The sequence below is a fragment of the Dasypus novemcinctus genome, chromosome 7 (assembly GCF_030445035.2).
Source record: "Dasypus novemcinctus isolate mDasNov1 chromosome 7, mDasNov1.1.hap2, whole genome shotgun sequence".
NCBI classification, from domain to species: Eukaryota; Metazoa; Chordata; class Mammalia; order Cingulata; family Dasypodidae; genus Dasypus; species Dasypus novemcinctus.
Genome location: NC_080679.1, coordinates 55565804 through 55580982, shown reverse-complemented (window position 1 = coordinate 55580982; position 15179 = coordinate 55565804). Strand labels below are relative to the sequence as shown.

The window sequence follows — 15179 nt, the reverse complement described above, 5'->3', positions numbered from 1 at the left end:
AGTCTGGCTTAGTGATTATTTATTAATGGACTTGGCTAAAATCCATCAGAATGTTCACACAAAGATTAATTCTGTCTTCTTTCTCCCCCTTTAGTAAAATAAAACAAGGTCTGTTACCTAGCTTGGAAGATTTGCTGTTCTATACAATTGCAGAAGGACAAGAGAAAATACCTGTTCATAAATTTATTACAGTAAGTTTTATGTTTTCAAAATTTTATCTTGCTCATTTCAAGATAGTGAAAGAAAATGAAAGCAACAATGAGAAATTGTCCAGAAATTGGAAAATAGTAAAATGCCACATAAACGTTCAAGTCTTGGATAGAAGTTTTTATATATAGGAATAAAAAACTTGTAGTTGGAATAAGTATATACATTATTTGCCCCATATGTTTACAAACTCTTGTTTTTTGTTTTTTTAAAACAGGCACTCAAATCTACAGGATTGCGAACATCTGATCCCAGGTTGAAAGAGTGTATGGATATGTTAAGATTAACTCTTCAAACAACATCAGATGGTGTCATGCTAGACAAAGATCTTTTTAAAAAGTAAAAAAATTCTGCTAAACCTTTTAAGGCGATTTGCTGTTGTATGGTGATTTTGCTTTTAAAGCAAAATTGCATCTTTGAAGGCCAGTGCTTCCTATGTAACAGAAAGAAAATGTAATTTATAAATATCATTAGTTTGAAGGTCTTTGTGCACATTAGGGTCCTGTATTACACTGGGGCTAAGAGTATACTTTTCTTTAGATCTGGTCTAAGAAAATTTATCCACAGATATTTCCAATTTACAGTACCTAGGGATTGCATTCAATTGAAATAGAGCACACCCTTTGTCCTGCCATTGCTTGTATTGATTCCTAATTCATGTTCATGTTTCCTAGACTTTCTCAGCATGGTCTCTAGTTCTTTCTTATAAAATGATTTAGATGACATCTAAAAAAATTAGGACTACAGACCAGCCCTATGTTCCTCAGATTTTCACATCTGCATTGCTTGCTTCTCTCCTCTCTCCAGATTATTAGTAATACATAGGCTTTTGGCTGTTTTTGTTTCCCTCAAAACAATGCAGAACTAAAGACATCTGTGAAGATTAATGCCTTGATTTGGTTGAATGAGAATATTTATTTTGAGATTTCTTTGTTGGCATGTCTGTTAATTATTGGTTTTCATTAATGTGTCCTAGTAGTTTAGCTTTATTAATGATTTAATGGACAGCATGTCTTTTATGGATTCCAAAAAGTTAAATGATATTTTAAACTACGAATAACTAAAAGAAAACTAGTATAAAAATGTGAGCAGTGCTATATATAGGACATTGGTTGTTTCCAGACTATAGGACTAAGTTGAGACGGTGCCAAAGAATTCCTGCATCTACTTTGAAAGGTTGTTTATTGTATTTATTTTTGTTTGTTTGCGGGGGTGGGTGGAGGATTTATTTTAGATATTTCCTGAAAATAACCTGGGGTATTAAGTCCTCTAAAAGTATAGGCTCTCCAGTGTTTCCTGTCATGCTGTGAAGTACTATAGACAGTTTGGGGTTTCTGTCTGTTCACCAGGAAGTTCTTGGTTCTATTAATTTAGCACACCTTAAAGTGTAGATTTTAGGTGCCTGTAAGAATTGGTGTTAGGAATTTTGAGATTCCAGATTCTGTTTCTTTTTGAAGGGAAGGATATCATTTCTGTAGTTATTGGTATCTTTGCAGTAAGAATTATTTTGTTTTTAGCATTCATGCGTATGATATATGCAAAGCAGCTCTGATTATGGTAATTTCTGGGGAGTTATTTTGTTGTATCCCTGAATGAAGTTGTCAGAGAGATGGCAGGTAGCTCTGTTGATAATAGGTATAGGGAATTGCTTTGGAATTTTACATGGAAGCAGTATTTCATACATTTCTGGTATTACAATTTAAAATTATTTTGTGCTTTAAAGTCTGCTGCTCTGTTCATGAGTTGAAAAGTAATATTTAAAATTATTAAACCAGGAAACACTATCATAAAATTTCCTATATCTAATTATAAAAATAATAGCACCATTACGTTAAACATTAATTTTTAAAAAAAATTATTTAAAAAACCACTAATACAGGTGGTTCGCAACTTGATACTTAGCGGTATAGAAGAGAGGACAGTGGAAACGTAGGCATAAGAATGTCTCTTTTTCATCCTTAGAATGAGGTCATCTAAAACCTCCCACTTTTGACCTTTTCAGATCACCTGAAAGGTGACTACTCTAGAGAAGTTCTTTTCTCCGTTTTCAAATATAGGAAGTTATCATGTTAGTGTTTCCAGAAATAAACTATCTTACCTCCATGAAGCTGGGGAGGAGAGAGATATTAAAACATGGAATTCATTTTCCCAGAGAAATAACTTATAAAGGTAGGTAGGGTTTGGTTGAAGTCTATGTGTAGATATTTTCCCTAAAAAACATTGTGGGTTAATATATTTAGCCTTTGTGGCTAATCTAAGAAACAGCTCTTAGACATGACATTTTTAAAAATGGAAAAATGAGCTATAAGCGTACTTTGGGGCCATAATTAATTTGAAAGTTGGAAATTGTACACATCTAGGTAGTGAATTATTAAGTGTCAGAACTATTTTTATGTGATCGTAATTTTTTTGTTCTTTTTTTTGGGAGAAAATGAGTGGCAGCTCTTTAAATTTTGCATATTACCTGATTTTCTAAAAATTGTCATGTTATTTTGTTAATGAAAATTATATGAATATAATGCAAAATATTTTGTAAAAAATTTATGTGCTTTATAGTTGCTAGTCATAAACACTTAAAGAAAATGATATTCCAAGTTTCAGATGAGAATCTTTGAACAAAACACAGAAATTTGTCACTTGCTGAAAAGCATGAGCACCTCCTCAGTATTCATTTTATGATTTCTAATTTTTTTATTAGTTGCATGAAATCTCTTAAGATAACTCCCAAGGAGAAGGAGAACATTACTATTTGAAAACTCTTCTAATTAATAAGGTTTTTAATGAGATTATAGAACTTCACCAGGTAGGGCATGGTTGCCATAAGCTTTACCAACATATTCTGATAGAGGAAAAAAAATCCCAGACTTTCACTTTTATAAATAATCTTATTAAAAGTGCTAGTTAATTTTAAATAGTAGATAGTTGTAGGTTAATAATTTAAATTTGACAGTCCTCATGTATTATTTCTTATTTTTACCTTCTTTAAAAAATGTAGAAATAGATTTGATAAAGATATAAATAATAATTTAAAATCAGGAATTCTTAATTTTTTCCTCTGAAAAATGTATTCTTTGATATATGTTCTCTACTACTCTGACATGTACAAGTTCAGTTTTGAAAGCTATTTTAAATACTAAATATTAGAGCAATGAAAAAATATATTTTATAGATTAACTTTGAAAGATCAGAAAACCATTAATCAAAGTTTATTGAAGTAGATATTGGTTAGAGTTCTGGGAGAGCAATTATTTCTATGTGTGTAGCTTAATTATGGAAATCTAGATTATACATTTTTCATGTTGTAATGAGGATATCCTTACCACTGAAACAAGTAAATTATTAGGATTTTTTTTTAAAAAACCAAAGTGTTAATTTTATATTGACCATAAAAATATATATTCTGAAGTTTTGTTAATAGTTAAAAGGTGAAATGTGGTTTTTAATTTTAATTTGATGTTTCAGCTGGAAAAAATTGAACTAAAGTAATTGAGATTTAAAATTTTATTTTATTACAGACTTAGAAAGGAAATACTAAGAATGATGCATACTTGTTCATTTCCCCAGTTATGATTAGTTGCGAGTCGTTCAACCTTTCAGAGTCTCATTTTCTTTTCTATAAAATGGGGAAATCATCTTTCTCAAAGCATTGAAATTTTAAGGATTATACATGATGAACCTTACTGGCCAATTTTCTTTTTTTTTCCTCTTTCCCAAAGAAGCTAGTGATGTAGTAGCAGATCACTTACCAGTGATGAATCCAGTTACATAAATTAACTTCTCACAGTTTACTGGTTTCACTTTAAAACTTCATCTATAAGGAGTTGGTTTTTGTCTGTTAAGGACTTAGCCTTGAGAGTTATTATAGTCAGTATTATGGCTGGATGCCCATGAAATTATATAGCAAGTCCTCCTTTATCAATTAAGTATTCTTGTACTAAGTTACTGAGACTGTCTTAAGATGATGAGCTCAGAGTTTATGATAGACTATATTCTATTTATAAAACTCTAAGTCTGAATTACATATTGATTTTCTGGCTTAAATCCTTTTTAGAACAAAGTTAAAGATATTGATTCAAATAATTGAATTTCATGCTTTTCTGTTCATGTTTTGTTATGTCTGTGACTTATGTCTTTAAACAGTTTTTAGCACTGAAATATTTTTATTGTACAGTATAATACATATCTTTTATTATACAGAATAATGTAATTTAGCATTTTTGATGACTCAGAATATAAAATTGATTACTGTACTACTGTATAATATTTAAAATTATATATTATTTTTACAAACATTTTAACAAATATATAAAAAATAATTAGATTAATCTTAACATAAGTTGATTTTATCTCAATTTTTAAACTTAGAAATGCAAATTTTCAAAGTTTAAGTTAAAATAGAAAATGTTTACCTTTTTAAAATATTAGTTTTAATTATTATGTAGGAAGTAAGGTTTATTTCTGAGGTTACATAATCAAAAAATAAACAGATTTCAACCGTGATGTATTAAAGGCTGATTTTGTTAACTACTTGTCATATTCAATGCTTCTCAACTCTGGTAGACTAAGTAACTGGTTTAAGATGATCTCAATCCTTAACCTGCTGGAATGCTCTGATATTTAATCTTTGATGCAATTTTTAAGCATATTTAATTTTTTTTTTAACCTTTTCAACAGCTTTCAAGCAAGTACATGAAGGGCTGATGGGAGGAAATAAAACCTATGAAGAGTATAATTTACAGAATTTAGTTCGTTGTTTAAGATGATGAATTTATCTTTTGTTTAAATATTGGGGTTAATACTCTGTTTAGTACTATTGTTTATTACCAAATATTACTCAGTCTATTAATTTTTTTCTCGCATTCCACAGATGTGTTCAGAGCAACATTGTTTTGTTAACACAAGCCTTTAGAAGAAAGTTTGTCATTCCTGACTTTATGTCTTTTACTTCACACATAGATGAGTTATATGAAAGTGCTAAAAAGCAGTCTGGAGGAAAGGTAACCTTTAACATGCATAATTTCATAACCCTATCATTTATAAATTAAGCTCAGCTTAAGATACAGAGTAAAATTGTGTAGTTTTGTCTTTTGCTAATTAGAAATTTAGGTTTAATTCATTGGATTTAGTGCTTTTAAAACATTTTAAACATTGTTCTATATAAAATAAATCTAATTTTAAAAATTACTTTTGATTTTCAAATGATTGGGATGGCTTTTAAAATGTTAATAAAATATAAACTTTTTGGGAATTTTTGCAGATCTGATATCCTTGAATATTAAATGAAATGTCTCCAGTTTTTATAAACCTCTGAAATAATGCTAGGGGCTAGTTTGTTTAATTTCCATATTGAAAGTTTTTATTTTCTTTTGTTTTAGATTTGAGTAATATTAGCTTAAGTATGATTTTACCTCTTGGTAGTAATTTCAGTGTAATTACCTACTGTTTTAGTATTTTATTCTTATCTCTTTTTTTTTTAAAAAAACATACTGACCCATACCAGCACCCATAACCTGAATAAAGAAGTTCTTGGCTTCTTTTCCTTAAAAGAAAGAACAAAATCTAGTCCAAATTTCTCTTTTTGCTTTTGTAAGGGAGAATATGTTGGGAAAGAGGGCTTGATAGAGACTGTGAAAGAAGTCACTTTGCCTCAAGTCTGTTAGGCCCTTAGTTTTAGAAGAACTTTTAAAAAAGATAGACCACAAAGCCACTGTGTATTATAAAATAGACATCCCAGTGGAAGCCAGATTGAGCTAAGAATTTTTCTGATAGAAGAAAATAACATTTGAATATATTGTATCTGTTAATTCCTTTCCAATGTTTTGGATAGGTTGCAGATTATATTCCTCAGCTGGCCAAATTCAGTCCTGATTTGTGGGGTGTATCAGTTTGTACAGTAGATGGACAGAGGTAAGTTTATTTTAAGGCCATAAAAATGGACTCTAAGCCTTAAATTTTGTGTTAACAATGAGCATGGGGGTGGAGAGGAACATCTTCTATAATGGATATTAACCCTAGTATGTTAAGTTCAAGAAGGTAAATAAGTTTAGATTTTAATTTTATTTAAAAAATTGAAATGGGAATTTTATACTAAATTTTATGAGGTATTTCATCTATCTTATTCACAGTTGTAGTCTTTTTATTTGGGTATTCATGTACCTTCAGTTAATGAATTTGTTTAGGAAAAGCATGTAAAATAACAAGTACAATTATGTAGTTATGTTTTTTCTAGTTGATTTAAATTATTTTGTAAATCTACTTTTAAATAGGCATTCTATTGGAGATACCAAAGTTCCCTTTTGTCTGCAGTCCTGTGTAAAACCTTTGAAATATGCTATTGCGGTTAATGATCTTGGAACAGATTACGTACATCGATATGTTGGGAAAGAGCCGAGTGGATTAAGATTCAACAAACTGTTTTTAAATGAAGATGGTAAGAATTTTATAAAAGTTCACTGGAAAAAGAGCTTTCTCATAAATTTAAGTAGTATATTTTCTTTTTTTTTTTTTGAAGATTAAAAGCTTTTCATATACATTTTTTTCATATGTTGTAGAATTTCTGTGAAATGACTAGAAACGAACCATTTACCTTTAAAAATAGTTATTTTAGGCATCTCATACTGCTAGGGTGTGCATCAGGGGAGCAGTTGGACGTGAAGAGTTAAAAAGTTTCATTTTATAACTAACTGTAGTGAATTACTTGTAGTAAAATCTGATGGTAGTTTGGGATTTGCTTTAAAATAATTTAATAGAAGGCAAGTGGGAATGTAGGATATGTGATGTAGATGACATAAGATTACTATATGTTAATACAGCTAAATAATGGGTACATGGGTGTTTGTCTTGTGTTCTTTCTCCTTTTGTATATATTTGAAAAATACCATAATACAAAGTTTATGGTGACTGCAGTTGAGAAAGTATTTTTGCATTTTTCCCCATTATAGTATTTAATATTTGAAGGAAATATCTTGCATTCACTAGTAGGATAACTAGTAAGTCTTATTTTAAAGTAATCCAAAAAAAAAAGGAGAGGACAAAGGTAGTTAGAACTTTTGATCTGATTTAAAGGTAACTTTATATCTAAATACCATCAGCTGAATACAGATCAGGCTAAAGGTGATTTATGTGGGCTGGTTTCTTATTTTTCCATCTTTCAAGCATATTCTAGATCCCTGATTGGGTAATGAGTTAAATAGAATTTTTTTTTTTTAACATACATTATTTCCTATTCCTTTTTTTTTTTTAAAGGTTTATTTTATTTATTTATTTATTTCTCTCCCCTCCCCCCCCCACCCCGGTTGTTTGCTCTCTGTGTCCATTAGCTGTGTGTTCTTCTGTGACTGCTTCCATCCTTATCATTCGCTGTGTGTTCTTCTGTGACCGCTTCGATCCTTATCAGCGGCACGGGAATCTGTGTTTCTTTTTGTTGCATCATCTTGTTGTGTCAGCTCTCCGTGTGTGTGGCACCATTCCTGGGCAGGCTGCACTTTCTTTCGCGCTGGGCCGCTCTCCTTACAGGGTGCACTTCTTGCGTGTGGTGCTCCCCTACACGGGGGACACCCCTGCGTGGCAGGGCACTCCTTGCGCGCATCAGCACTGCGCGTGGGCCAACTCCACACGGGTCAAGGAGGCCTGGGGTTTGAACCGCGGACCTCCCATGTGGTAGGCGGACGCCGTAACCACTGGGCCAAGTTCCGCTTCTCCGAGTTAAATAGAATTGAAAATAAGAACGAAGGAATTCAGTGGTTGTAATAATGGCTGGGAGAAACACACTTTTGTATTTTTTTCCTTCTGCTGGATAAAAAATTAAATACACTTTATACACGTTGTTTAAGTTATTTTTTATGATGTTATGAGAGTGGTATTATGTTAATGCTACTCATTCTATTTATTTTGAGAGAAAGTGCATTTTAGCTATTTTACTATAATCTTTCTATCCTGATGCCAAATTTGATTTTATGGAGAGTACTATAAACTAGCAACTTCAGTAAGGACGTGGCACCTTATTTTATTAATGTCATTCGCATCCAGATTTAATGTGGAAAGAATATTTTTATTCTAACTAAACTAAGTATTTTATAAGAAAAAAACAGTATTTTCCTCTGGAAGACCAAGTAGAATCTAGCAGCTCTGGTGAATTGATTGAATTTGAGGGAGGTTTTTAAAGAATAGAAGTTACAGGAATTTGGATGTGAAAAAGTATTTCAGAAACTGGGCTTGGAGGGTAAAAGAACTTAATTAACATTGCAAGTAAGAAATATTTTTGTCATAAACATTTTTGCTTCCAGCATTTGACTGTAAGAAAAAAATCATAAGAACTCACAAATTAAGCAGTCGTTTAGAATAAAATTGGAATATGAAGTTAAAAAGAGGTTTTGACTTCATGATCTTTGATTTTTTTCCAAGCCTGAGCCAGCACCTAAATCTTGGAATGATTGCCTCGCTGTGAGGTAAAATGAAGGCTTCACTATGCCGCTCCCTCCTGAGTTTTTAAAGAGGTTCTGTGCTCTGGAGTCTTGGTGTTAGACCAATCCCAGTAAAAACATTTGTAGGTCTTTTTCATATTTAAAATTTCAAAGGTAGATTTATAGTGAAACTGTGTACTTTGTGTATATGCATATGTAAAACATTACATTTTTCTAAAATGTATTACTATTGTACTAACTTCGTGAGCTTGTGATGATAAATTAAAATTAATTGAATATAATGAAGAGATAAAGGAATTGTAGCTGTTACTCTTTTAATATCTGTAACTAAAATGATTTATAGCTAAAAAAGTTTTGGTCCTGTGGTGTTGGGAATTGGTATTTTTTATCATTATAGACTAAGGCAAGTTACTTTGTGGAGATGTCAATTTTGGAACCCACTGACCTCTAATGAAATCTTCTTTTTCTACCTTACAGTGATTAGATGAATCAGCAAGTATTTAAATACTCCTTCCTCACTTGCTGCCCCCATTTTGTTAGTAGCTATAGAGAGTATAAGGGCCTTGGTTCTTGATGTGACTTATCTAGCTGCAACTGCAGGATACAGAGAACAATTATATACCATTAATACCTGGAAAGAGAAGACAAACTTAAGCATTGTGCACTGCTAATTGTATTATCTTACAAAAATATAATTGACAGATAGCAAAATGTATGCTAGTTATATGTGTAAAGCATTTGAGAAGGAAGTATTAAATTAATTTACGTGAGGAGGATAGATAGGACTGCATTATATAGAAAGGAAGAAGTTTGGGTGGTTGGGAGGAATGTGAGTGGGCATTAGAGGATTAAATCATATATATATAGAATATATTGCAAATGAGTATATAAATGGGATAATTAGGTGTCTTAACACTATAATTTTTATATGGCATTATAAAATTTCAGTATGTAACTAAAATATAAATATTAAGCTGAACTTCCTTTTTGATACTTTTTAGTTAAATGCATTAGCAAAGTTGTACTTAGCCTCGATCATGAACCACAACTTCATAAGGTTCAGGTGCTTAGCTAGCAGTTTGAAAAGCTAATCTAAAATGAAAGAACTCTGCATATGTTATTGCCATGGGAAGAATAAATTCTTGTTAAAAAACTTGGTAAGTTTTGCACGTTTTATTTAGAAATACATTCATGAATTTCAGGTGTCACCCATGTCTGTTTTGTTAGTTATACCAAGCTCATATCTGCCATTGCTTAAAATAGTAGAGGCTTTTTAAAATTAGCTTGTATAGAGTTGTGTTATTTCTACTGTCCATAAATTTTTTAAATTAAGTAATACTTCTGAATTGAACCCTTTTACTTTCCTCTCTTACCTACAGCAGAGGTAGGAAACAGATCTAAGAGTGTTAGGTCTTGGACTGAGATTTTGTGCTATAGTAAGGTTGTTATTATACTAAAATAATATTTCTGATATATTTCCAGAACATTCAAATGTCTGACTTTTGAGCCAAAGGCAGAGTTAGCAGTTGCTTACATCTGAAAATTGAGCTTTTGTAGCATGAAATAATTTAGTGGTTTATATGTTCTTTGAAAGATCTCTTCTTGAATATAACTTATACTGTATTTGCAAAATATTTATGACTTAAAATGTTAAATGCCTCTGTTTATGCAGTACTGTTTGGAATACACACATTAGCTGCCTCCTAGTACTTAGAGTCTAAAACCTGATAATGTGAAAAATCCATGAAAGGAAAGATCAATAAACATCTACACAAATACAAGTATAAGATAATTTAGCATAGCCTGATTTCTGTATTTTGTTTTCTTTTTACCTGTGGGCTTTCTTTCAGGTGAATGATACTTGGAAAATTTTTGTTCTTTGACTTTCTTTCCGTGTAGTATTTCTCGAACAGCAACTGCTTTCATTTCATGTGGTCTCAAAGAAAGCAAACTTTTCTTAGTTGTGTCCAGCATAATTTGGAATAGGCAAAATCTTGCTTATAATATTAAGCTGTAATACTCAGATTTTATTTTAACTTTTGGAACTGGTCTTTGTCATGGGGAACCCAAAATGTACAATTTTAAAATACAGCTACTAAATCACATTGATTTTATTGAGGGAAACTGGTAGACCATAATTTTTACCCTACCAGTCAATATTTTTGTTTTCTCTTTTAAACTCTTTTCACAGCTTTATCGAGATCAAATTCATAAACCATACAATTCACTTCATTTAAAGTGGCTTTTAGTATATATGCAGAGTTGCACAACCATCATCACTGTTAATTTTAGGGTACTTTTGTCACCCCAGAATGAAATCTTCTGTTCAATAGCAGTCACTTGCCATTTTGCCCCTACCCATTGTCCCTGGCAACTACAAATCTACTACAGATTTTCCTGAGGGGACATTTCATATACATGAATCATATAATATTTCTTTTTTTTTGTTCCAGGATTATTTCACTTAGCATCATGTTTTTATGGTCCATCCATGTCGTAGCAGTAATCAGTATCAGTAATTCATTCCTTTATATTGCCAAATAATATTCCATTGTTTGAATAATGCTGCACTTTGTTTATCCATTCATCAGTTGATGGGCTTTGGCGTTGTTTCCACTTTTTGGCTATTATGAATAATGCTGCTGTGAACATCTGTGTACAAGTTTTTTTTGCATGGAGATATGTTTTCATTTCTTTTGGATATATAAAGGAACTGCCAAACTATTTTTTAAAGCTCAAAGTTTTTGCTAGAGGCTCATCTCACAGAATGTAGCCTGTTTAAAATTCAAGGACACTGATAATAGAGTAATAACTTAGTGCACTCTGCTAGATTGATGAGAACTTGTTTCAAAAGAAATACATAACTACAACAAATAGATAAATTAGGAAATATGCTTGCAAGTAAATGTTTTCACTACCCTAAGAATTTTGTATCTGGTATTTGTTTCACACAGTGAATGAGAACATAATCAGATGAAATTTGAAATTCTGTATAAGAATTAGGAGAAAGGTGCAATTTTGAATGAGCTTAAAATTTTTGAGGAAGTTTTAAAATTACCTAAGAATACATTCTATTGTCAGGAAATATAGAAAGCATAGAGAATACAGTTTTAAATCCCCTATAATCTTACCATCCTGTGAATATCACTTGCTAATGTCATATGCTTTCTCTTTTTTATGCGTGTATACATATAAACACAGATACTTTTTAAAACAAAATTGGATTCACATTAGATGTGTTTTTGCCAAAGCTATTTTTAATAGTAATGTTTTATACATGCCCAAGCGTGCCAGGCACTTTCTGAGCATTCCATGTATTTTTTATTTTTATGACTTTTTATTTTGAAATACTTTCAAAATTACAGGATAGTTACAAAAATAAAACAAACCTCATACAGAGAGTTCCAATATAACCTACCCCACCCCCAGATATCCAGAGTCCACCAAATTTAACATTTTACCACATTTGCTGTTTAATTCCATTTCTCAATTGATTTATCCATCCACTTTCCTGAACATCTTGCTCCTTGAACACTTAACATTGGCATGTACATTTTCTGCAAACAAGGAATTCTCTTATGTAACCACCTTAAGTGTAGTTATTGAAGCCAAGAAGTTTAACATTACTATAAAACTTATAATAGTCTATATTTCTTTATTTTTTCCATATGTCCTGGTAATATCCCCTTGAGTCTTTTTGCCTTCATTGCTAGATCCCATCCAGGTTCATGTATTGCATTTAATTGTCATTGTTTATTTGGTTGCTTGCTCTTCCTTTTTTTTTTAATTTTAAATTGTTCTCCAGTATTTTCTTTGTAGTTAACATCGGGCTTAAATTTAACATCCTAAATCTATACAAATATCATTTGCTTAGATACCAACTTATTTTCAATCGGATATACAAACTATGTTTTTAAACCCCTCCATCATCTTACCTTTATGTTCCTGTCACAGATTACATGTTTATATGTTATTAATTCAGAACCACTGATACATTATTACATTTTATGCCTTTGTCCTTCTGATCCTGTAGGAAGTAAAAGATGGAGTTACAAACCAAAAATACAATAGTAAGATGTTTATACTTACCCATGTCTTTTTTCCTCACTGGAGATCTTTATTTCTTCATGAAACTTTTTTTTTATTTTTAAAGATTTATTTCATTTATTTATCCCCCGTTATTCCCCTGTTATCTGATCTCTGTGTCCATTCACTGTGTTTTCTTCTGTGTCTGTATTCTCATTAGGTGGTTCTGGGAACGATCCTGGGACCTTCCAGAGTGGGAAATAGGCGATTACTCTCTTGCACCACCTCAGCTCCCCTGCTGTGATATGTCTTCTTCTCTCTCCTCTGTGTCTCGTTGCATTGTCTTGCTGTGCCAGCTTTCCGCGTCGGCCGGCACTTCTGCACAGGGCAGCTTCCCCATGCAGGACTGCATTGCAACATTGGCCCTGCATGGGGCACTCCATGTAGGCCACCTCACTACGTGGGGCAGCTTGCCCTCACCAGGAGGCCCTGGGCATGAAACCCTGGACCTCCTCTGTATGGTAGATGGGAGCCCAATTGGTTGAGCCACATCCGTTTCCCTCTTCATGCAGCTTTGATCTGTTGTCTGTTGTCCTTTTCTTTCAACCTGCAGAACTCTCTTTGGCATTTTTTGTAGAGCCAGTCTAGTGGTGACAAATGCCTCAGCTTTTATCTGGGAATATCTTAATCTCTCACTCCTTTTTGAAAAACTGTTTTGCTGAATGTAGAATTCTTGTTTGGAAATTTTTTGCTTTAGCTCTTTAAATATGTAATTCCTCTGCCTTCTTGCCTCTATGATTTCCTGTTGATCTTATTGAGGCTTCTTTATATAAGACACGTTCTTTGTCTCTCTCATGGCTTTCAGAATTACTCATTTGAATATGTAACTAACTGAACCTCCTCCCGCCCCCACCAAAAAAAGAAACAACAAGAATCTATAGCAGTGGCTTATATAAAAAAGAAAAATATGTTCATAGGTAGAACCTGTATGTTGAAGAAAAGTGTTATCAGATTTTGCAGTAATGCTACTACTTTTTTATTTTATAGATAAACCACACAATCCTATGGTAAATGCTGGAGCAATTGTTGTGACTTCATTAATAAAGGTAAAATGTTGACATATCTTTTTAACCTAGTATTTTTTTTTTTAATAGTTAAGGCATAAAGATGAATCTTGGATTGTTTATAAGAACTGTTAAAATTTCTCTCATGTTAAAAAAAAAAGAATCATGTTATGGAGTTAGGAGTTTTATTTATTTCAAAATAAATGATGCAGTAATTTCAAGGGCAAAATAAAAAACAGATGACTTCTTGTAAATTCCAATAGTTAGATACTCTTGACTTGAAGGTCTGGCAAAAATTTAAAAAGATGTCTGCTGAACAATAGGCATAGAAATATTTTTCTTCAAGTTTTGATGTTTTTCTTTGTCTTCATTTTGGCTCTTGTAGAATCAAGAGATGTAAACCGAATTAAGAGCATTTTACTGTATAAATTTTTGTCATCAGCCTATGTAAGAACAAATGTTCTGGTACTTTGTGTTTAAGACAAAGTACATTTACTTAATTCTCAAGACTTTTATATACTTACAAGCTGAAATCACAATTGCCATTTGAACTTGTTTCATTTGTTTTACTTAAATCATGCTATAAATAAGGCTTATTCCATTCATTAAGTTATATTATTTACTTATGCTTTGAAGTTTTCATGATTTTGTTTTTTTTTTAAAGTGTCTGCTTTGCCTTAATAATTGGAAGAGCTAGTGTTTTGAAAATGGTTCTGTAGTGTTTTGGTTAATTTCTAATTTTAAATTTCATTTATATTAAAGTAAATTAATTTAAGTTTGGATCATTTACATACTTTGTTCAGTAAATCTGTGCCTATTTATTCCAAGTTAGAATAAAACATAACTACATAGCTTTGTAGAAGGATTACTGAAGAAGAATAATTAAATTACACCCTTGGCCCAATTCACAAAAATTCAACTGATTTGTATACTAGAAATCCTCCCTTAACTTTTATGAGTTTTATATACTTATGAGGAAAGACTTTATAACAGAAGACTACTATCTTAAAAATATATTTACTTAGTTGTTATTTTGGGGCAAGTGCTTCAGAAACATTGGCCTACTTAATCCTTATAACCCCAGCGAGGTAATTATTATAACCACGTATTATTTTTTAATATAGCCAGTTTTAATACAGTAAAAAATTTTCATTTTCCTCATTAAACATCTATTATTCATGACTGCTTTACATAAGAGAAATGTCAGTTTGAGATGAAACTGTTCACTGTAGAAAAATACAATATGAATATGCACTAGGCACAGTCTTACCTTCAAGTAGCATACAGTGTAGTATATATAAGTAAATAGGCCCTGGCAGTGAGATTCAATAAGAGTTGCAGTGAGAGAGAAGTCTCAATAATAGTTGATCAGATTTGAAAAAATAACAAGTTAGAAGTAAGGAAAATTATTATAATACAAAAAAATGTGTTAATGCTTGAGAAAAATACTTGAATTGTT

The 15179-nt window shown here is 31.6% G+C and overlaps 1 protein-coding gene across 3 annotated transcripts in view; it reads left to right on the top strand.

Moving 5' to 3' along the window:
• GLS (glutaminase) overlaps positions 1–15179 on the top strand; it is a 73235-nt gene that overhangs the window by 7797 nt on the left and 50259 nt on the right. For all 3 annotated transcript variants that reach the window (XM_058300491.2, XM_058300492.2, XM_058300493.2), the window contains exons 2-7: positions 95–191; positions 425–546; positions 5075–5204; positions 6035–6114; positions 6474–6637; positions 13704–13762. In XM_058300491.2, the coding sequence (XP_058156474.1) occupies positions 95–191; positions 425–546; positions 5075–5204; positions 6035–6114; positions 6474–6637; positions 13704–13762 (652 nt within the window). The remainder of the gene's footprint in view (positions 1–94; positions 192–424; positions 547–5074; positions 5205–6034; positions 6115–6473; positions 6638–13703; positions 13763–15179) is intronic.